Source organism: Notolabrus celidotus, chromosome 7 (genome assembly GCF_009762535.1).
Source record: "Notolabrus celidotus isolate fNotCel1 chromosome 7, fNotCel1.pri, whole genome shotgun sequence".
Classification (NCBI taxonomy): Eukaryota; Metazoa; Chordata; class Actinopteri; order Labriformes; family Labridae; genus Notolabrus; species Notolabrus celidotus.
Genome location: NC_048278.1, coordinates 33,743,327 through 33,765,753, shown reverse-complemented (window position 1 = coordinate 33,765,753; position 22,427 = coordinate 33,743,327). Strand labels below are relative to the sequence as shown.

The window sequence follows — 22,427 nt, the reverse complement described above, 5'->3', positions numbered from 1 at the left end:
ACCCTTCTGTCTAACCTTGCATACACACAGTCACTATAATATCCTAAATACATTCTGGAACAAGTGAACACAAACCATGTGACATACACACAGAGACCCGAGTGATAACCAAGTGTTATACACTTCCCTTCATTTAAATCAAACTCCAAATCTACGTACATCCTTCTTTTTTAAACAAGTGTGAAAACACTCTTCAACAGTCCAAAACACTCGTTCAATTCATGTCTCAGAATTTCTTCAAAGTCGTAACCCTAAAACACACTTCATATTTGATACTTCATCCAATTTTAAAATGATCTGAATAGTTTTGTTTCAAGTTGAACACAATGAGGCTCTTGATTATAATCTGGATTCATCTCAGCACAGTGGAAGCAGCTGACATTTTCATAATGACACCAAAAGACATCCATCTAACTACGCTGAGATAAACACCAGCTCTGGGTTCAAGGACGATAATAGCAGACGGCACAAAAAGTATGTGGAATAAAACACAAAGCATCCAAAAACTGGCTCATGTAAGACATTTTAATGTCTAAGTAGGCTGAAAAGAATATTATATATCTCTGTCATCTACTTTTTTAGCAGAGCTTGTAAGTTAAACTTCAAGCAATCATCATTTCGTTCACATTCATGATCCAAATTAAATGTTGAACCACTGTCAGTCTGAAACTTAGACTGTATACAAAGATGGGCGACATGGCAGCTCTCCTAAAGTGCAACCAAAACCCCAAGTTACAGCAGATTGAGGATAGTTAGTTCATGCAGGCCACAAAGTCAAGCTCAGCCTGGATGCCAGGCTATATCAGCTGACAGCTCAGACGATTACCTTCTACACATCCAATTGGCAAATCTCAAAACGAACGATCTATTTGAAATGCTATAGCCTGCCTCTGCTTCCTGTTTCCTCTGCTTTACAATCCACCTCCACTCAAGCTCCTCCTCGTTTTTATACTGTGTGATTTAACAGGTGTCATATGTATTGTCACAGGTGCCTGCTCTGTTCTGTGCCCCTGTAGTCTTTGCAGCTGCTCTGCCTGCCTTGGCTTTTTTATGTATGCACTTGAAAGGGAGTGGAGGTGTGCTCTCCCTGCCTTAAGCTTTGGCATTCCACATATGCACATGGAAGGGCAGGGAGCTCTCAGAACAGAAACATACTGCCAAATATAAATTACTGCATGCAAGTAGTAATTATTTTTGACAAGAATGATCCTGACTGCAATGTGTGTGATTTGGTTTGTCGGGGGGAGTGTGATGTCAATATCACGGCTCAGTCGGCTGATCCCTTCAGCACAGACTCTGACTCTTAATGATGTCAACAACACTAAGGAGAAGGTGTAGACATGTCTATCTTCAGTCAGCAGTCAGTAAGAGTACTTACTCTCTTCCAAGTTCAGTACCTACAATTACATATGCCATTAGTGGTACCTTTTTTTAATTTTAAGTATACAAGTTTTGAAAATATTTGAAGGGGGGTCTGGGGTTTTGAGCATCAAATGCTTTATTTTCTGTATTTTGTTGTATTTTCATGCAACAATTTGTTATGAATCAGATTTTGCTTTTGGAAGCCATTCCAAAATGTTTTCTGAATTGAGTTCGCTTTAATGGAATGTTGAAACCTTGTCTGTTTTGTTGTAGTGTAAGGAGTTGCCTATATCTTTATTCCCTTAATGAACTTATTTAAAATATCACATTGAATTAATTATAATAATACTTCTACAATAATAATAACAACAATAATACATCATAATAAAAAATAAAATAATCCTAAGCTTCTTCTTCTTCTTCTTCTTCTTCTTCTTCTTCTTCTTCTTCTTCTTCTTCTTCTTCTTCTTCTTCTTCTTCTTCTTCTTCTTCTTCTTCTTCTTCTTCTTCTTCTTCTTCTTCTTCTTCTTCTTCTTCTTCTTCTTCTTCTTCTTCTTCTTCTTCTTCTTCTTCTTCCTCCTCCTATTTTTGGGGGAATTATTCTTAATGTAGGCCAAAATAAACTTCTACTACTAATAGAGAGAGAATATAGAGTACATGTTTATAGAAGTGGGGATGTGAAATTGTCTGCATGTTAACAGAGACAAACAGTGACAGCTGTCTTCTATTAATGAGTGTCCGGGTTGTAGGTTGAGCATTGAGCGTGCATTTGGAGATCCTCGAGTTACATTCAAATCTAACAATATTCTTGGTAAACACAATTCAATGGTGGAAGGGTTATGTCCCTAACATCCATACCCAATCCAATGCTTTTGAGGATTCATTTTTCACAATAAAGAGAGCTCTCATTTAAAAGAGAACCTCTAAAATGTAGTTGACATAAAAACACCCAAATTAAAAGACAACATGAAGAACAGCAGCATGAAGCAGCATGGATTTTACAGTAGCATATGTCTTAAACAGTAACACTGTGATAATACTGCTTCAGCAGGAAATAGAAAATCAAGAAACCAAATCCAAAAATGACTTTTCCATTAGTAGAAATAATTAAAACTCCTACTGTGTTGACAATTTAACATCTTGTTGCCAGCTGGGAATTATCAAGGTTTTTTTTTTTTAAACTTTATTTTTGGGGCTTTTTATTTTACGCCTTCATTGAGAGGATAGAAGAGTGGATAGAGCAGGAACCTGGGAGAGAGAGTGGGGAGTGAGAGGGCCACAGGTTGGAATCAAACCCAGGTCAACTTGCCACACATTGGGGGGCACGATTTAACCTAAGTTGAAACTTTCTTATGAAGAAGTTTGACAGAATTTGAAATATGTCAGTCAGAAAAAATCACCATCAGTTTCCTAATTTTTTTTGTCAATTCAATATAGCAGTGAAGTTGATGGTGGCTAAGATGACACCTATGGATATGTTATCATTAAAACATGGATCATCCAGATCTCAGATGATTTCACCGTGGTCCAGCTAGGTGTCCATCAGCATGGTAAGCTGTAAGGACTTGGGTGGTGGCTCTCCCATTCTCTCTCTCTCTCTCTCTGTGGCTGCAGCTGATAGTACTGCTGCAGGAGGACGGCTGACTGCTCGCCCTTACATAACCACATGTACAAATTCACCCAGAGAGAGGTGGGTGGGGATGGCGGGGTGACAAACAGACAGAGGGAAAGAGATCAACTTCAAAGACTCTCGGGGAAAGAAAGAGAGACACGCAGGATGTTAGGTAGAGGGTCGAAAGTGGGCATGGGACAAAGTTTGAGTATTCAGGACAGACATGAATAAATACAAAAATAATGAGATGTGAAACAGAGAGTTCCAAAACCTGCAGCCTCTACGAAGCAGTCAGTGAGGTAACTTCAGGGTTCACTCTGGGTTACAACCTAAGCTGAACAGCTAGCCTGCTCCAGAGTGGGTTATATTTGGGACAAGAGATCATAACATAGCCTACAGACTGATCACTTCTCTTGATCGGGACCTTGTGCAGATTCTGACTGGGGAGGGTGAGAGGGTTCACATCATGTCAGAGGTTGCAGTTTGGTCATTACGCTTTTTAAATCAACTTACAGGATAAAAAAAACACCATTCTGTTTTTAACTAAAGGTTTGGTTTTACTAACTGATGCATGATGCATTTTCTATATTACATCTTCATATCTTTCATGTCTAACATGAGTCTGGTCCTGCTCAAGGTTTCTGCCTGTTAAAGGAAGTTTGTCCTTACCACTGTAACTTGCTGAAAGTTTCAAAGTGCTCTGCTCATGGTGGATTAAGATGAGATCAGACTGAGTCCTGTCTGTAAGATGGGACTGGATCTTATCCTGTCTTGATGTTGGGTCTTTGTCAATAATATAACAGAGTACGATCTGGACCTGCTCTGTTTGGAAAGAGTCTTGAGATAACGTTTGTTGTGATTTGGCGCTATATAAATTAAGATTGACTGATTGATTGATGGATTGATATCAGTAATTGTTATCTCTATATTTTCCAGTTACCCCAACCAGTCAAGTGTGGTATAGGGTCTATTTACAAAGCAAATGTCATACAAGAGTAAACAGAATGTTCTTTACAGAGAGACCTAACATGAGTGCAGCGAAAAAACACTTCCTTGAAACAGGCAGAAACCTCGAGCAGAACCAGACTCATGGTTAACAGCTATCTGATGTGACTGTATGTGCAAATGGAGATGCAGAAAGAAAGAGAATGAATAAGATGTTGATGTTTCCATATTGGCTATTCCCACTTCCCATTTTATATCCACATACATACATGTACAGAGTCGTGTGATTTAGTGGTATGAATGAGACTGATCAGTATAATATGTCACCTTCCTACCTCTACTGAAGCCTTTAAATTAACCTACAGTCACAGGGTTATATGCGTTTTATAGTACATTAGTTTGACAGGTATAAGTACAACTAGTAGATGAAAACAGCCAGGACAAATAAGATCCATGTTTTTGTACAACTTTCGTATATAGGTGGAACATTCCTTGTCAGACTCATGACCTGCTTTCGTATTTCTAATCCAGATATAGGGTTTGAGTGATTGGAGACTAAAATTGAAAAGGTTCTGCTCTTACTAACACCTTCTGACCACTTTGATTCTGAAGCAGCTGAAAGGTAAATGAACAACAGTCACACCGGGCGAGGGACAGCTGCTGCAGTGCACTGTTTCTGAGGACAGATCCCCGTCATTAATGTTGCAGCAGGTGTTGTCCGTTGTTGCTTTTTTAAATCCTGTGTAGTGTTTCTTGTCAAAGACAACTGATGCAGAATCTAAAATGTGTTATGAAATCTCATTAAAAGATGAGTGTGGCAGAATTTTAATGCCTTCTGTTGCTCGTTTGATAACTTCTACAATGTGTTTAGTGACGCTGATGGCAGGAGAGACTGTTTCTGTCAGTCGAAGGGTTCTATTACCATGCCAAATTTGTTTTCCCAAGCAAGTAGTTCTAGCTGCTAAGACCTGAAAAGACCTCAACCAGAGATGTCAGGTCAAATCAAGTCAACTTTTTTATACAACACATTAAAAAACAAGGAAAGAGGATTGAGAGGAAATGTTTAAAACTGCTTTAAAGTCATCTCAAACCACCATATTTGTTATTTAAGTAATTTATCTCACATTGTTATTCTGAGTGACATCCAGTGAGTGCATTTTTGTGCATACAGTAATTTTTAGATAAAAGCAGTGCTTTTAAAACAAACAGGAAAACAGTTCATTTATCATCTAAAAGTATCTTAATTCAGTTATAAGAATCATGCTAAGTGGACTGTTCTTGGAAAGTGCTTTTTCAAGTCCTCTGAACACTCAAAGCACTTCAACATGACAACTCACATTCACCCATTCATACTCACACTGAGAGAAATGCTATACAGAGTGCACATTAGCATTAATTAATCCCATTCATAGGACGCATTGGGGTTCAGGGTCTTGATCAAGGACACATACTGCAGGAGCTAGAACTGAATCACCAATCCCCTTGGTTGAGCGACAACTGACTCTGCCACTGAGCCACAGCCACCCCATGTATGAGTCCTCCTGACTGAGAAAGGCTAAATTAAACAGGCTTGCTGGTATCTAAACACTTGATCTGTCAAGCCTTTAAATGTTTAAGCAAATCTTTAGGTTTGGACTGAGCTTAAATAGTCTGAAACTTTATTTTCATTTGTGGAATCTATGGCCATAAGCAAAACTTGAAGGTGTATTGGTCTGGCATTAAAAGCTGCTTACTTTTAATGCTTCATGAGACAACACAAAGTAGTTCAAAGCTTCACACATATGTGAGATTAACAGCAAGTCTGTTCCTCTAGCTGCACTCGCCCTCTTTGGCCAATCAGCCGATGCTGTGAGAAGGAAACCTGCAGCCTGTTGCACCAGCTGTGCGCAAGTTGTGTCCTAAGTTAGGGTGTAAAGTCCTCCCTAAACCGTACGTTGAAACTAGTTAGTTTGTAACTTAAGTTGTGTCATTGTTTGGTTTCAGCTTAGAGACGTAAGGTTCATCTTAACTAGTAGACTGTAACGTCCAAACTAACCAAAACATTGTCGCAGATATGACGTCTTAACTTGGAACTATCTCAGCTGGTGCAATGCCCAGCTAGTAGAGTGTAAACTCCATCCTAAATGAAAACTATGTTCAAACTAGGCAACGTTTACACGTACGCACAGCTGGTGCAACAGGCTGCTGGTCACTAAATGTGCACAAAATATGCACCTAGTGTGTTCCTTGCTAGCACAGAAAATACAAACGCTTCCATCAGTAGGCTGTTGGCTCAATAATGTAAATGATGGCATAGCTATAGAGATGTCATCCATTGGTGTCTTGACTGCCTGCATGGAGAGTTAAGTTTGGCTAAATCGGGCCCCACCATCATCCATATTCACTTTGTGGTGGAAAGGCAACAATCCCAAACTATATGCACTGAGCAACAAATAAAAAGTTAACACTGAACAGGCTTATGAGCTTGGTATGGCAAACCAAGTATTCCTGCTACGAAGTGCAAACATATCCATGCAAAACAGTAGAACTTCACTCAACAGGAAAGCTTTATTTCAGATGTTTTGAATGGTTAGCTTGAACTACACCGAATATTTTATGTCAGTTTTTCATGAAACCATATCCAGAAGACAACAACATAAACACAGCCAACACAGGAGAGAGGTTCAGTGAATTTGAATAGCTGTGTTTATGTCAAGCAGACAGCCAGCGGTATCTACCTGTCAATCAAAATGAGCACGCCCCTAAGAGTGCAGGACTTTGGGAGCGATTTGGCCCAATGGCTAAATTGGGCACCAGTGAAGCGGTTGGCCTGGGTTCGATTCCAGCCTGCATGTCATTCCCCCACTCTCCCTGTTTCCCCAAAATTATAACTTAAGAAAAAAAAGTGTGCATAACTTTGGGCTGAGTGCAATGAAATATTCCCTCACCTGCAGCTGTCAAAAAATCAAATGATTAGCCTTAAAGACCAAAAACATTTTATATATCAGGGTGCAAACATTGCTGTGAAACAGGGCATGACAATATGAGACTGACTAGAGATTGACTCAGTTTCTGAGCATCAAGCAGGTACTTGAGGAGCTGCAGATTGTGTGCACTTGCATTAGCCTCATTTTTCAACATGGAGATCGCCACTTGGCAAACACACGAGCGCAGAGGGGTTTGAAATGGTCATGGTATAAAGTTAGCAGTTAAGAGAATCAGTGGTTCCCCTGGACAACATTCATAGATTCAAATGAGAAGCATCTTCTATCCGTCACTCTGAACTTGATGATCTGTGTTTCAGTGAACACCAGAGTGCAAAGGATACACGAGTAACAACTGATGTGTGTCTTATCTGTGAGGGATGATTTTATAACACACCAGGAAACCTAACATTGGAAACCAGCAGCCAACACACTCATCCACTCATACTCATGATACTTAGGATTTAACACAAGCTCTTGTTTTTTTTTTCTCGAAGCCAAACTTCTCCCAAACTTTCCAAAAAGTTAATTCTGAATCTGATTTTGGTTCCCTCTCCGTCCTGTTCCCCAATCAATCCCACCGCTCCACCCAGCAGCCTCCATCCACCAGCTGTCAGACAGGCGTGCAGGCCTCAGTGGAGACGGACAGACAGATGGATGGAAAGCAAGAGGGGAGGAGGCAGGGGATGGATGGAAGGAAGGAGGAGAGGGAGAGGTGTGACCCATATAGCAGAGCCTGGAGTATTTATAGAAGACAGTGTCCTAATTGGCAAGCCGCTGGGAGAGCAACAGCACTGCACTGGTACCCTACTCCTTGTCCTTCACCTCCTCAACCCTCCTCTCTCCTTGTCTTGTGCCTTCTCCCTGCCACCTCGTCCTCTTTCACCTCCCAGATTTTTGTCTTCTGGAGCACTTTGTTGCTTTTTCTGATGTTATTCCCTCCTTCCTCCTTCAAATCAGTGACCTCCTGCTTATCCTTCAACTTCCACCTCTTACCATCTCTCCTCTTTTTGAGTCTCTCCATTTCTGCAGTGCCCTCTCTAGTTTCTCCCCTTCAGCTTTATGCAACTTTTTGTCTTTGTCCTCTATCTTTCACCTCAACTTCTCATATCAGCCTTCCTGTCTTCTTTTCCTCTATCTTTTGCTCTAATTGGTCATGGTCCACAGCCAATGTTTGTCCCTTCCTTCTCATCTATTACAAGTGTTATAAGACATCAGCAGTCAACGAGAACTGAGATGTGAGGTAGAAGGGAGCTACTGTACTTTCTGGTCTACTGAGTTGGCAGTGAAGTCTGCATAAAGGAAGGGGAGGAACCTCTGGTTTCAAAAGTAAGGCCAATACTTTTTATGACAGCTCCTCCTGGGACAGAGTTTGGAAGTGTCAGAGTTCAATCCATATCCTTCCTTTTTTGTTGTTCTGAGGAAAGCATCGTCTTTTTAATATTCTACCCTCACTGTTGGAGCTTAGCACAGCTATGAAGACACACGACTCCTCAACGATTGACAGGTGTAATGCCTCTATTAATGGTGATGGAATATGTCACATTAAAAAGGCATTACACCTGTCACTCGTTGAGGAGTCGTCTGTCTGCATAGCTGTGCTAGGGGTTAACAGTGAGGGCAGATCAAGCGATCAATCACATGTTTAATCAGCAATTTAAAATTCCATTGTTTTGCATTTCAGAACAGTTTTAAAGTCTACTGTTAAGTGCCGTGTCCACTTCCGCCATTTTTTTTTGTTGCACTGGCAGAACCCACAACCTCAATTTCAGAGCGCTTCTCCCCAGTGGTTCTATTCCACACTTGCGCTTGCCAAAGTAGAGACCGTTGAGTCTGTTTTAAGATGCTCTGTGTGATTCATACTTCCTTTCATTCAATGGGATTTCATCAAGAAACTATAAAAACTATTGAAAGAAATCGTGTCATAGCATTAGCAGCAGCTTTAACCTCAGAAATTGTACCTTGAAAATATGAGTGTGATAACTTTTCTCCTCTGTATGGACCTCCGCTATTGTTGTTGACAAAGTTGATCTCAGAAGTCCCGCCCCTTCTTGATTCTGATTGGTCAGTGATCAAGAAGTGACAGTGATGAGCGCAATGATGTTCCAACAGTTGAACTTTTTTCAACTGATAGCGCTGCGGCAAAAATCAGATGACGCTGAGGGCGTTTTTACACTGAGGACGCTGAGCGCTGGAAACGCTGGACAACATTGGGTTTGAATCATAGACTGTATCTGTGATGTCACCCATCTGTTCCTGAGTGCTGTTTTGAAACCAATCGACGGCGGCATCCATATTTGAAATGCGGACTCAACCAGGGTTAGTGTGAGTTAAAAAGAGGCGGAGTTTGAGCCTCCTAGCCAACAGCTATGTGTTCCCGCCTGTCAGTCAAGTCAGTCATGTCCTTATTTGGGCAAAAACTCATAATCTTAATATCTTCTGAACCGTCACGTTAGAAAAAAATTCACCCCTGTACAGTGTGTTGATAGAGAAATTAGCTTTGAACCAGGCTGTAAACATGTTTATTAATGCTGCAAAGATCGTCTTTTTTGAATTGGTGTGTATGTGGTTTCCAGTGTTTCTGCAGCCTCAAGTGGACGCTCGATGAATGGCAGTTTATAACACTTCCACATGGGCTTCATATTTTGAGACCGGAGGTTGCCGCTTGGTTTGAACAGAAAACAGGCGCTGCCAGTGTTAAAAATGGCGGCAGTGGACACGGCACCTAAGAATCTGAAGAAATTCTTACCAGTGTCTTGAGTTGAGAATCAAACACATGCAATGAAATGTATTTATGATCTTGACTTTTACATGTATTTAAAGAAATGCTGCACTGCTTCACAAATGAGGTCTGAAAACCACCAACTGTCATTAGAAAGAAAGGAGGGGATCTATTATAAACTAGAGGGCATGGCTTCCTGTGATTCATACGGCACCTTATGAATATACCTGCTAACTAGAATTCAGATATTATCTTTTAAGCCACCCAAATATGGACAGCTCTGGTTTCCTAAAAACTGAAATGGCCACATGCCAAACTCAACAAAAAAGGGAGTGCAACAACCACTCTTGTCACTCTTTGAACAGTCTGTCATCAAAATCTATGTGTTGATTTGTTAACCCAGCAGGGGACATTTAAAAACAAATACAAAGCAGGTGAAACAAACCGGTTCTGAATGATCTTTAAAAAGAAAGAAATCCTCAATGCATAAATGTTGATGTAAAACAGATTCAGAGATTGTGAATGAATGAATAGAAGGAGAGACTCACGTAGGAAGTACTCTGAAGCATCCGCCTCATAGTCGGCATCCTCGGGGAAGTGATCTATCTGCTTACACATGCCTTTGAAGGAACCTGTAAGAGAACAGAAGAAACAGAAAGAAAATGAGAACTGTCATAGGTCTGAGCAGTACAATGTCTGGATTTCACTCTGAGAAATCCTGCAGGTGAATAAAGGTGTACTTATGCAACGTGTATGATTGTCTGAGTGCTTCTTTGAGACAATGACAGCGAGAAACAGAAAGGACAGGTTGAAGGAAATTAGAGGAAGTAGTCCAAAAAGAGGTTTGACAAAAGAGTGTGGAACTGAAGGTGAAACCATGAAGGGAGGGACAGAGGAACAAGGAAAGGAAAGGTGGTTTGATTCAACATTTTAAATGAAGGAAACGAGGAAACAAAGCTTGATTTTCCAACAACTTTGAAGGAAACATATCACAGGGAAGAAAGTGTCAGACACAAGGAGACAGGGGGAGTTTAATCTAAACGCCTTGGCAGAGCAGGCGGGAGGAGGCAGGAGGAGAGATTGAGCGAAATGCAAATGGAAGAGAGGAAGAAAGGGGAGCTGATAGTGCCGCTCATTAAGAAGAATTGTGTGCATGTGTGTGTGTGTATGTGTGTGTGTGTGTTTAGCTTGGTTCTGCTCCAGTGGTAATTGCATGCCCTCCCAAACCACTGCAATTAAACGGGCCCTTGTTAATTGGCGATTGAAGGACGAAAGACTCGCGCCCGGCTTTCAAATGGGCATCGGTTACACATACACACACACACTGGCTCACACTTTCAGGCACACACACACACACATAGCATCAGCATGTGAAATATGTAGCATCAGCCCCTATAGTCAAGAGCCTCGCTGGCTGTCTGTTTCTCTCATCCCAGAACACTTACAGCAAAGTTTCATCATGACCGCAGAGAAAAAGACCAATTTTACACCAAAGCTCAACACATGAAAGAGAGAAGGATTACGACAAGACTCTACCTTCATATTTACATATCTTTAATACACCTCAGCAAACACTCTCCTGAACAAAGTGTTTTCCTCTAGGTAGACTTTGATAGATACATTAAAGATATTTCACCAGGAAGAGGCTCGGAAACCTTTCAGCGCGCTGCGAAACACTTTCATCATTTGGATAATTTTCAGTGAGCGGAGCTGTGTGTTGAAATTGTGCTTCCTGAGAGGACTGTGATAAACAACAGAGCAGTTTTTGTATTTTTTTTCCTTCCATGAGAAAATAGCCTCAAATTCTCACTATTTGTTGTGCAAATGTGAGGGATGCTGCAAAACAGACTTGAATCATGCTGCGTGCACTCAAGAGGCTTTCAGTGAAGAACTGAAACGGGCGTGCTGATGAGAGGTCTCTCAGGTGATGTAGTTTACCCTCAGGGAGACTCAAAAGATATCTTTGTGTTTCTGAAAGACTGAGTCATCATTTTCAAACCATTACATCATTACTTCTTCTATTGGAGGTTTATTAATAAAGAACTTATTGGAAGAACAGTGAAGAAAATACCCTCTTCCTCTGACTCTCCTCTACCTTTCTTTGAGCTGCGATGATGGGTGGAGCTTCACAATCTATAGAGGAAGCTAGTTCACCTGTTGCAGCCCGCCATTTCTGAGAGCAAAGACCTGGCTGGGTGCATGCGTGAGTTTCATTTGATTTAAATGTAGTCACAGCATCCTTTCGGCCAAATTCCACCAGATCCGTGTCAAGTCCGTCTCTGATCCACCATGGCACCAGCTCTGATAGGTTTCTATTCTAGTCAATGTGTTAACTCCCACTGGATCCGCTCCGTTGTGTCCCGGCTGCGTCTCTGATCCGGCAGGTCTGAACACAACGGATCAGATACGCAAGACTTCTATTTTTGCCGGATGCCGGAGCACGACGCATCAATATGCACAGAGCAGATGGAGCGGGACAGGAAGTCAGGTTTCACCAAAACAAAATGAAAACATCCGGTTAATTTTCAGAATAAAACACTCTGTGTTATCACCAGATCGTATTTCACTTAACTACAACAACAAACCGTCATGATGAGCGGAGCCAGGCCTGGAGTCAACAGGTCAGAGGTTTCAGAGGACCAGAAAGACAACATGGATGAAGAGAGGAGCAGGATAATCCTTGACTCAGTGTTTGCTGCGGGAAAACCTCGGTCACATGAGTCCAGCTGTCCGGTGGTCCAGCTCCGTGCTGCGTTCCTAAAACGCAACCGGTGGGTGTTGACGGATGAGAGAGCACGGAGCAGGACCACAGCAGATCGGAACTGACTGGAAGTCCCGTGTTTACTTGTCAAAGCACTTTGTAAATATTTGTTTTTAAAGGAGCTATATAAATAAAAGTCACTATTATATTATTAATGTTAATAGTATACCTTTTCCTGAATTTTATACGTATTTATTAATCAGACCTTTACACTGGACTTGCATCCCACTAGCCCACTAAGTTATACTTTTGGGCTTTTGTGCCTTCATGATAGGACAGCTGAATAGAGACAGGGAATGTGGGGAGTAGAGAGAGGGGGAAGACATGCAGGACATTGGTCGCGGCCGGGAGTCGAACCAGCGACCTCTGCGACGAGGACTATAGCCTCTGTATGTGGGGCGCTTGGACCACTAAGCCACCAGCGCCCCTTGCAGCCCACTCTTGAGATTAATAAATAGGCGAAAAAAGAGAGTGTATCTTGTATACTGAATTTGAAGGTAAGTTGATGTGAAGAAGTGATATAAGAGCAGACTGTCATCTGCATATATCTGAGGGTTCCAGGATGGCATTCCAGCAGGTGTTTCATCTCTTCTGCTCTTCACTCAGGCTGTAATCCTGCATACATGCAAAACCTGTAGGAATGCAAGTGGACTTAACATCTGCAGAGAAGTTGCTGACACTGTAAGAGACTACAACAACTGGACACCAGAACACTTTGGATGGGTTCTAGATTAGAATGGATCACAGTTGAGGACTAATTCATGAACATTTTGCAAAGCCTTTTTTTTATTCTAAGGAGAAATAAGAGCATTTAACTGCATACAAGCTCATCAAGGTTGGAACCCACCTACCTCCTCCATTTTAACATTCCTGCACACATCTGTTTACATGAGTTCTGATTTTCTGAACCCTCTAACTCACATAAATCTACAGCATTACAACACATTCAAAATGGTGTCTGTTGTAGTTGCTAGGAGATGCACGGTGTAGAGGATACAGTAAAAACACTGCGGTACCATCACTCCTTCCACTTCAATAATAATAAGAATAATACTAAGAAAACATCTTCCTGTCAATGTTTGCTTTCCCATTTTAATTTAACGGACGTCTCCACATGAAGACGTCAAACACATCAGTTCACACACTCCCTGCCGGACAGAAACTCCCCTCTCTCTTTCCTCAATCAGCGCTCTCTCTCTCTCTTTCACACTCTCCCTCGCTCCCTCCAACACATGCCCACCCACGCTGCAGCACAAGCACATGTAATCTGGAATTGCATTTTCCCTTCCTCCTCTCTTCTATCGCTCCCTCGCACAGCCCTCTCTCTCTCTCTCTCTCTCTCTCTCTCTCTCCTCTATCTGTCTCTCACATGTGCGGTTACCCTGAGGACCAGATTCCCATTTGAACCGAGTTGGCAGCTTTTCCCCCCTCCTCTGCCCCTTTCCTCTTCTATCTCTCTTTTTTCTTCGTTCCCTCTGCAACTCAAATCAAGAGCACACTTTATTGTCTCGACAGGGATGAAACCTGTGCAGCCTGAGCAGAGCATTATGTCATCATCTGAGATCCACTGATGATATTGACTTTAACAGATGGCCAGAAACCAAAACACTTCAAATGGAATGAATTTCAGCACGCTGTTTTTATTCATTTATGAGCCTCCGAAAGCTTCAGTCATGAGGGTTTTACATACTTTGGTAGTTATCAGATCGCTGTAGACCTCAGAACAAATAGTCCTGATGGTCTCTCTTGTCAATCAGCTGCATAGAAAGACAGAAGACAAGGAAGGCTTCCCAAAAGTTAAACCAACACTCTTAAAACTCCCTCTTGACTGGCCACAGCTTAGGTCATAAAACCCGCCCCCTCCATATTAACAGATGGGACATGGCTCAAACAGTAAAATTAAAATTCACATCAAATGGATTTTTCTCAACGGTTTCTGTCATGACAGTATGTTATTTTTGTACAGATTTATGTGCAACTGTTCATTTGAGGAGTTTAGTGCTAGTTAAAGACCATTTTTTGGGGGTGCCAGACTCTCCTGAATTTTATTTTAAATATGCTGAATGAGACAACTGTGGTATCAATGGAAAGCTGAGAATGTCCACTGTAACTGAGTTTTTAGAGCTTGTTGATAGGACTAGTGGTTCAAAAGTTATCAAACATTTAAGAACAAGTAGCCGCCGCCGGCTGTCTAGGTCTATGAGGGTTAATTATCAAGTGCTAGAAAGAGAGGATGTGATGTCATGATTGACAGCTCTGTTGACAAATGAGGGCTCCTGCAGCAGCAGTCCTAACAGGATTAGCAGAGTAAAGGAGGAACAGTGAGAATAAACATGATGAATTCTGACGCAATTTGCATTGAATTTTCTATAACTGTGAGTCCATGCTTTAACAGTACTGATTTTTTAACAGTAAGTTAAAGGTACAGTGTGTAGAAATTAGAATATTTACTGATAAGCTCCCCTGCTCACTCCTCCCATCAGTGAGGTGACGGTGGCCTTTGAGGACAAGAAGCTCCTGTGATGCATGATAAGTATGATCCTCCATTTATCTAGTTTTAACTACCCAAAACATCTCTCAATACAAATTGATTTGTGCACAACAACCAACAATTCTTCCAAACAGTGCATTCATGGTAAATACAAAAACGCATATGGTACTAGTTTGTCCGTTCTGTGCTACTGGCTGTCCAAGATGGCTGCCCCCATGGAAAGAGACCCAGGCACCGCTGGATCCATCCATCCATCTTCTTCCGCTTATCCGGGTCCGGGTCGCGGGGGCAGCAGTCTCAGCAGGGAAGCCCAGACACTCCTCTCCCCGGCCACTTCCACCAGCTCTTCTGGGAGGATACCGAGGCGCTCCCAGGCCAGCTGAGAGACATAGTCTCGCCAGCGTGTCCTGGGCCTTCCCCGTGGCCTCCTCCCAGTCGGACATGCCCGAAACACCTCCCCAGGGAGACGCCCGGGAGGCATCCTAACCAGATGCCCGAACCACCTCATCTGGCTCCTCTCGATCTGGAGGAGCAGCGGCTCTACTTTGAGCCTCTCCCGGATGTTTGAGCTCCTGACCCTATCTCTAAGGCTGAGCCCAGCCACCCTGCGGAGAAAGCTCATTTCGGCCTCTTGTATTCGCGCTCTCGTTCTTTCGGTCACTACCCACAGCTCGTGACCATAGGTGAGGGTCGGAACGTAGATTGACCGGTAAATTGAGAGCTTTGCCTTCTGGCTCAGCTCTCTCTTCACCACGACAGACCGGTACAGCGCCCGCATCACTGCAGACGCCGCCCCGATCCGTCTGTCAATCTCCCGCTCCCTTTTCCCCTCACTCGTGAACAAGACCCCGAGATACTTGAACTCCTCCGCCTGGGGCAAAGACTCCCCTCCGACCCGGAGAGGGCAGGCTACCCTTTTGCGACTGAGCACCATGGCCTCAGGCTGGATATTTCTTGTAACTACTAAAATAGTTCCCCAGAGGGGTGCTGATTTAGCTCAGTTGGCATAAGGGGCGCCCCATGTACAGAGGCTGTAGTGCTTGTGGCACTGGTTGTAAGATCGATTTATGGTCCTAGCATGATTGCGTGCATGTCATTCTCCCTCTCTTTCTCCCCACTTGCCCCGTCTTTCTCAAGCTATCCAATCAAATAATGTACATAAGTTATGCTAAAGCTTTAAATAGCTTGCTTGGGGTCACCCCTTTCCACACTTCCAACCATTGTGAAAATGTTTACTGAATATAGATGTACATTTGTGATGATGTGTGAATAAAACTAAACTAAACTTAAACTAAACATTTAACACAAGTTAACTTGTGGAGGACAAGTGGAAAAAGGTGAACAGATAAACCATATCCATAAACTATTGCAGAAGCCAATATAAATGGGAAATAAGGCATTGCACCATTTTAGAAACATGCACCAGATTAACTTTAAGTAAGCAGGAGGAAGGAGAAATGCAAAGTTTGGACGTTTGATCAGTTGCTCATTTGTTGCTTATCCTTTTAAACAGAAGCTGTGTTTGGATGGACAGCAGCTGCATAAGAAAAAAAAACTCCTAGTTTTTTCCCTACCAATTAATTTGGACAATGATTACACAAATAGGAACACAACAGTCTTCAGTTCTCAACTTTTCCATCATGATTATTTGCGACTGTTGCTTAATTGATCTTGGATTGAATACAGAAAAGGGCAGGTGTGAATAAGACACATCTCAAAGGGAAACTATCTTTCAAAATAAAGTAAAACTCTGTAGAACAACTTGATGAATTTTAGTAACAGACCTAACTTTTACATTCCCAATAAAAAAATCCACGCTGAAGAGACTCCCCGCCCTCCGTCCTCCTCCTCCGCTGTCGTCATAATGAGGTGTCGCTCTCCTAAATTGCTCCTGCTGAATTAAACATCCTGCTTAAACATGGAGCAGATACTATTATTCTAAGAACAACCTGCACCTCAGGGGTCAGGACAGCTCTGTCACCCACTTATCCTCACAGCGAGAGGGCCCTCTGTGACACACCGCAGATGATTTATACCAATAATGTGACACTTTGGAGACCCCCCTGCTGTCATGAGCCAATCAGAGCCCTGGTTGTCGGCTGACCTCATGGCTGTTAAGGATAAGTTAATGTAGTGTGATGAAACACTGGCAGACATCCTGTTATGAAGTATTAACATCCTAACCCACTGCAGAAAGTGTGTGTGTGTGTTTTAGTGTGTGTGGGAGAAGCAGAGATGTAATGTAAAGTACAAACGCCCTCCTCTGAACCAGCTCTGTGTGTTATGCAAATACTTGGCATAGCGTCTTTATTCTTTATGCTAATTATGGCTCAGGCTATGTGTTTGCTTTAATGCCAGTGAAGTAGTCCCTCTGCTGAAAAAGGTGGATGAACATCACACACCTCAAATAAGATGCGGTTCACAGCAAAGATGGCAATCAGCTCGGTTCAGTCGATTACATTTTGTGTGATGCTCAAAAAGAGCGTTCTATTAATGTAATTATTTCATCCTGGAGAGGCTTTTCTGATGAGTAATGCTCTGTTACCCTGCTTTATTGAATCTGCACAAATCTGTAGCATCAGTACCAATAATGGATAAAAGGACAGTTACAGAGATTGCAGCTCCTGCAGATGAAAACAGAAGTGGGGGGGTAGGTTCAGAAGCTGTTCCACCAATCAACATGCACACTTCAGCTCATTTTTTCAGAGATTACTGCAGCAGTGTGCAGAACAGTCTGTAGTTATAGTGATGAAGTGAACTGTCTCTTTTTCAAACTATAGTTCACCCTACATAAATGTTGGTGTGAAGGGCTGCACAGTCCTCTCGCCCCAGTTATCACCAGGCTTCGTTCAACAACTGCTTTTAGGGAGAAATTTCCTCCTTCAACCCACTTATGTAGTTGAAGATAAATGTGACATTCACCAAAGTTTCTTCAGGCCAGGCATCTGCTGTGTGAATTCTGACCCAATATTTGAGTCACATGACCGAAATTGGAGGCGGGCCGAAATTCAGAGTGTGAGAGCAGGGCACGAGGGCCTATCACAGTTGATCAGCTGCTCCTAACCAAGCGCTAACCTCCAGTCTGAAAGTACGAAGCCCATGTGGAAGTGTCATAAACAGCAGTTTTTCAAGAATCCACTTGAGGCTGGCTGCAGAAACACAGGAAACCACATACAGACCAATACAAAAAAGACGATCTTTGCAGCATTAATTAACATGTTTACAGCCTGGTTCAAAAAACGGCTTGGCTCTACGAAGCCCATTTAAGGACATGACTGACTTGATTGACAGGCGGGAACACATAGCTGTTGGCTAGGAGGCTCAAACCCCGCCTCTTTAACTCACACTCTTTTGTATGACTTCAGAATTTCCAATATGGCTCCCGCCAACGATTGGCTTCAAAACAGCGCTCAGGGACAGATGGGTGACGTCACGGATACTACATCCATTATTTATACAGTCTATGATCTAGAGTTATAGTGATGAAGCGAACCGTCTCTTTTTCAAACTAGAGTTCATCCTACATAAATGTTGGTATGGAGGGCTGCACAGTCCTCGTGCCCCAGTTATCACCAGGCTTTGTTCAACAACTGCTTTTAGGGAGACATTTTATCTTATGTAGTTGAAGAAGTTTCTGCAATTCACCAAATTTGAGTCACATGACCGATGTTGAAGTCGAGCTGAACTTCAGCCCAACCGATGCTGCTCCTAACTGATCGGTTGAATTTCTAGTGTGACATAGGTTTCGGTCGACAAACTGCACACTCTCAAAATGAAAGCAGAGCAACACACAGATTCCCCAATTTCAGGGTTTTTTGTTCCCTGATCCATCCATCCATCCATTTTCTTCCGCTTATCCGAGGTCGGGTCGCAGGTCGCAGTGGTAGCAGTCCAAGCAAATTGACCCAGACATCCCTCTCCCCGGCGACACTTTCCAGCTCCTCCTGGGGAATCCCGAGGCGTTCCCAGACCAGGCGGGAGATATAATCCCTCCACCGCGTTCTGGGTCTACCCCGGGGCCTTCTCCCAGTTGGACGCGCCCGGAACACCTCTAAAGGGAGGCGTCCGGGAGGCATCCTTATCAGATCCCCAAACCACCTCAGCTGACTCCTTTCAACGCGGAGGAGCAGCGGCTCTACTCTGAGCTCCCTCCGGATGTCCGAGCTCCTGACCCTATCTCTAAGGCCGAGCCCAGACACCCTTCACAGGAAACTCATTTCATCCGCTTGTATCCGCGATCTTATCCTTTCGGTCATGACCCACAGCTCATGACCATAGGTGAGGGTTGGAACGTAGACCGACTGGTAAATCGAAAGCTTTACCTTCCGGCTCAGCTCCCTCTTCACCACAATGGTCCGATACAACGTCCGCATCACTGCTGATGCCGCACCAATCCGCCTGTGGATCTCACGCTCCATTTTACCCCCACTCGCAAACAAGATCCCGAGATACTTAAACTCCCCCACTTGGAGCAAAGTCTCACTCCCCACCAAGAGAGAGCAATCCACCGTTCCCTGATCATGCTGCTTTAATGGGAGTCAGCATCTGGCAACATACCGTGTGATGAGGACGTTTATAATACACATAGGGTCAAGATGCACATCTATCAGCTACTACATAAGTCCACCTGTGAGTTCTAATGCAATCCAATTCAACAGCTCTACCACAAGTTTGTGTTTTCAGGTTAGAAAAGGTGCCAGTTGTACTTTGAATTTATTGAAGAAGTTTTCAAAGGAAACTTTATTGACATACACTACTAGTCAAAAGTTTGGAAACACCTTCTCATTCAAGGGTTTGTATTTATTGTAATGATTGTAAACACTGTAGATTAATACTGAAGACATCAAAACTATGAAAGAACATATATGGAATTATTAAATTTAAAAAAAAGTGTTAAACAAAGCAGAATCTGTTTTATATTTTAGATTCTGTAAAGTAGCCCCCTTTTTCCTTCATGACAGCTTTGCACACTCTTGGTATTCTCTCAGTCTGCTTCATGAAGTGGTCTCCTGGACTGGTTTCTAATTAACATGAGCCTTGTCAAGAGTTGATTTGTAGAATGACTTGCCTTCTTAATGTGTTTGAGACCATCAGTTGTGTTGTTCAGAGGTAGGGTTAGTACACAATGGATAGCCACATTTGACTACTGTTGTAATCCAGGTTATGGCAAAACCAGATTATTTCATAGTTTTGATGTCTTCAGTATTAAACTATAATGTAGATTAGAACAAATTTACGAAATGTTCTCATCATTTTTCCCCAACATTTCAGATAAAACCATGTTATTGTTTTAGTTTTTTTGAACAATGTGACATTTCTTTCCTTTAAATCTCCTCAAATCTCTTTGGTTCTTATTTCCTTGTCATTTAAACACCAAGAGAGGGGAATGTGTACTTTCTGTACTTCCCTAACAATAAGTGTTTCTGATTAGACCTCTTATAACAAGGGTAACATTTTGTGCTGAAGCATTATTGAGTCTTAATTCACTTCAGGTGAGAGGAGATTGATTCCACTTGAGTCAAGGTGGCGCTAATTACAGAGCTCCTCCCTGATTGGCCCGGCTGGTGGCGGGTTATAAAGAGTGTGGGAAAACAGCAAACCTGGTAGGTCTGTTTAGAGCTGGGGAGAAGAGCTTTTGTTTGTGTTGACGTTGCTTTCTTCTTAGTTGTTGTCTGTCAAGAACCTGTGGTCATTTACTGAATGCACTTCTGGGATTTTATTTTGTGAACAGCAAAAAATTAAATAAGTGATAGATTATTTTGGTTTGACAGAATTTATAATTTGTAAATCCTTTCAACTCACACCTGCCATCTACAAGTACAACAGTAATCTACAGTATAAATAAGTAAAATGAATGTGAAGGATTGACAGTAAAAGAACAGTCATATTTTACTTTTCATCCGATTGTTTTGCATCAGCAGCATACTACACATCTCATCCGGATTGCTTCAGGAATTTCGTACATTCGAAGAGTTAATTTGCAAAAACAGATAACTCACTTTTAAAAAATTATAAAGATGTTTCAAAAAACATTTTTTTCTCTTACTAGCTTTGGGTATTATCAATCAATTGAATTTGGGTGGCTTTTACTAGGTCAAAATGACATTACTAAGTAGCGGTATCTAAAAAATGTAACCTTATTAAAAAAATGTATATTAAAAGGAAATATGTTTTTTGAAAATGTATAAAAACGGATATATCTGTTTATGCATATTAACTCTCCTTTTCTGGTTGAATCTGCTGTTTGTAAATTTTGTTTTGGGACTGGCAAAAATGGTCCATTGCTTGTAAAAGTGTTTCTGATTTTGCAATTTTTTTTATAAAATGTAAAAATGTTTTCCAAAATCAAAATTTGTCTCTAACTTTGAAAAAGGGTTTAATCCTTTGTAGATTTGCATGGCACTTCCCAGCCTACATAGGATACTGTAGCTGTGTATGAAACATTTACAGAGGCTTTCAACCATAAAAAAAAGTACATGAAGAAGAAATCTCTTTCACATTGATTAAGTCTGTGCATCATCCGAAAATATACCCTTCACTTTTTCATGCATCTGATATTGTTTACTGGTTTTATTATCTATTATTTTGTTGTTTTGTTTGTTTAAGTTTTATACATTTATTTTATGGTGTCTATTAGTTTGATATTCAGGCTCAGACCTGTTGGCTTGACTGCAGTTGTTGCTGCTATAAAGAAGTAATTTCCTGTAAAAGATGAAAAAGTATCCGTCTATCTGTTTAAAAATAAAGGATGAATAATGCACGGAAGAATCAAATACAAGATGCAATCCTCAATCGACCTCAGTTTGTGTAAAATCACCACCTGAAGAACTGATAGTGAACATAATCAATGTAATCTATTGGCATTGAATTGCAATTAATGTAATCAATACAACATATATGCACAGTCCAGAATGAACTCTTTGATTATTACAGGATAAAATAAAAAATACAATCCACTCCAAGAAGCTGAGAACAGAGTCTCTGTCTAAGTACTGGCTTCATTTAATAACTTCATCGGGAGCAGTATTTCATTTTAATCTTTGAACCCAGAGAGCCAAATTCATTTTCAAACAATCTCAGAACACATTCAACAATAGAGAGACCCATTAAAGATCATTGTAATAAACGTGGAATTAGATTCTCACCCTACTTGGTCTGACTAATTTAGAGTAAGCAATTACTTTTCCTGTCTGCAGGCATGCACGTGTGTGTGTGTGTGTGTGTGTATCTGTGTGTGCGCAACACATCAATTACTTTGATGTGTGGTTGTGACAGAGAAAGGAAACTGCTGGGCTTTGCTGCTGAAGAAAAAAAACAAACTGTCATGTCTTTGATTTTTCTGAGACGGAGAGAAGTGGAGCAGTGTGTTTTCATGTGGCACCAAACAAGACGCTGCTCATGTGACAGCAGCACAAATGGTTGGTTAATTGTAATTTGGCAGGACTTGAGTGGTTGTGGCGGTGAGGGGCTTTAGAGGGCCAGGTGTTCAGAGACTCTCTCATATCCAGGTGTTCACACTCTCTGTCCTCAGTGGTAATAAGGACTCAAATGAGCCAAAACAACACACATGC

At 41.8% G+C, this 22,427-nt stretch overlaps 1 protein-coding gene across 1 annotated transcript in view; it reads right to left on the bottom strand.

The window, feature by feature from the left end:
* LOC117816585 (voltage-dependent calcium channel gamma-2 subunit-like) overlaps positions 1-22,427 on the bottom strand; it is a 112,678-nt gene that overhangs the window by 26,807 nt on the left and 63,444 nt on the right. The window contains exon 2 of the mRNA XM_034688919.1: positions 10,153-10,236. Coding sequence (XP_034544810.1) covers positions 10,153-10,236 — 84 coding nt within the window. The remainder of the gene's footprint in view (positions 1-10,152; positions 10,237-22,427) is intronic.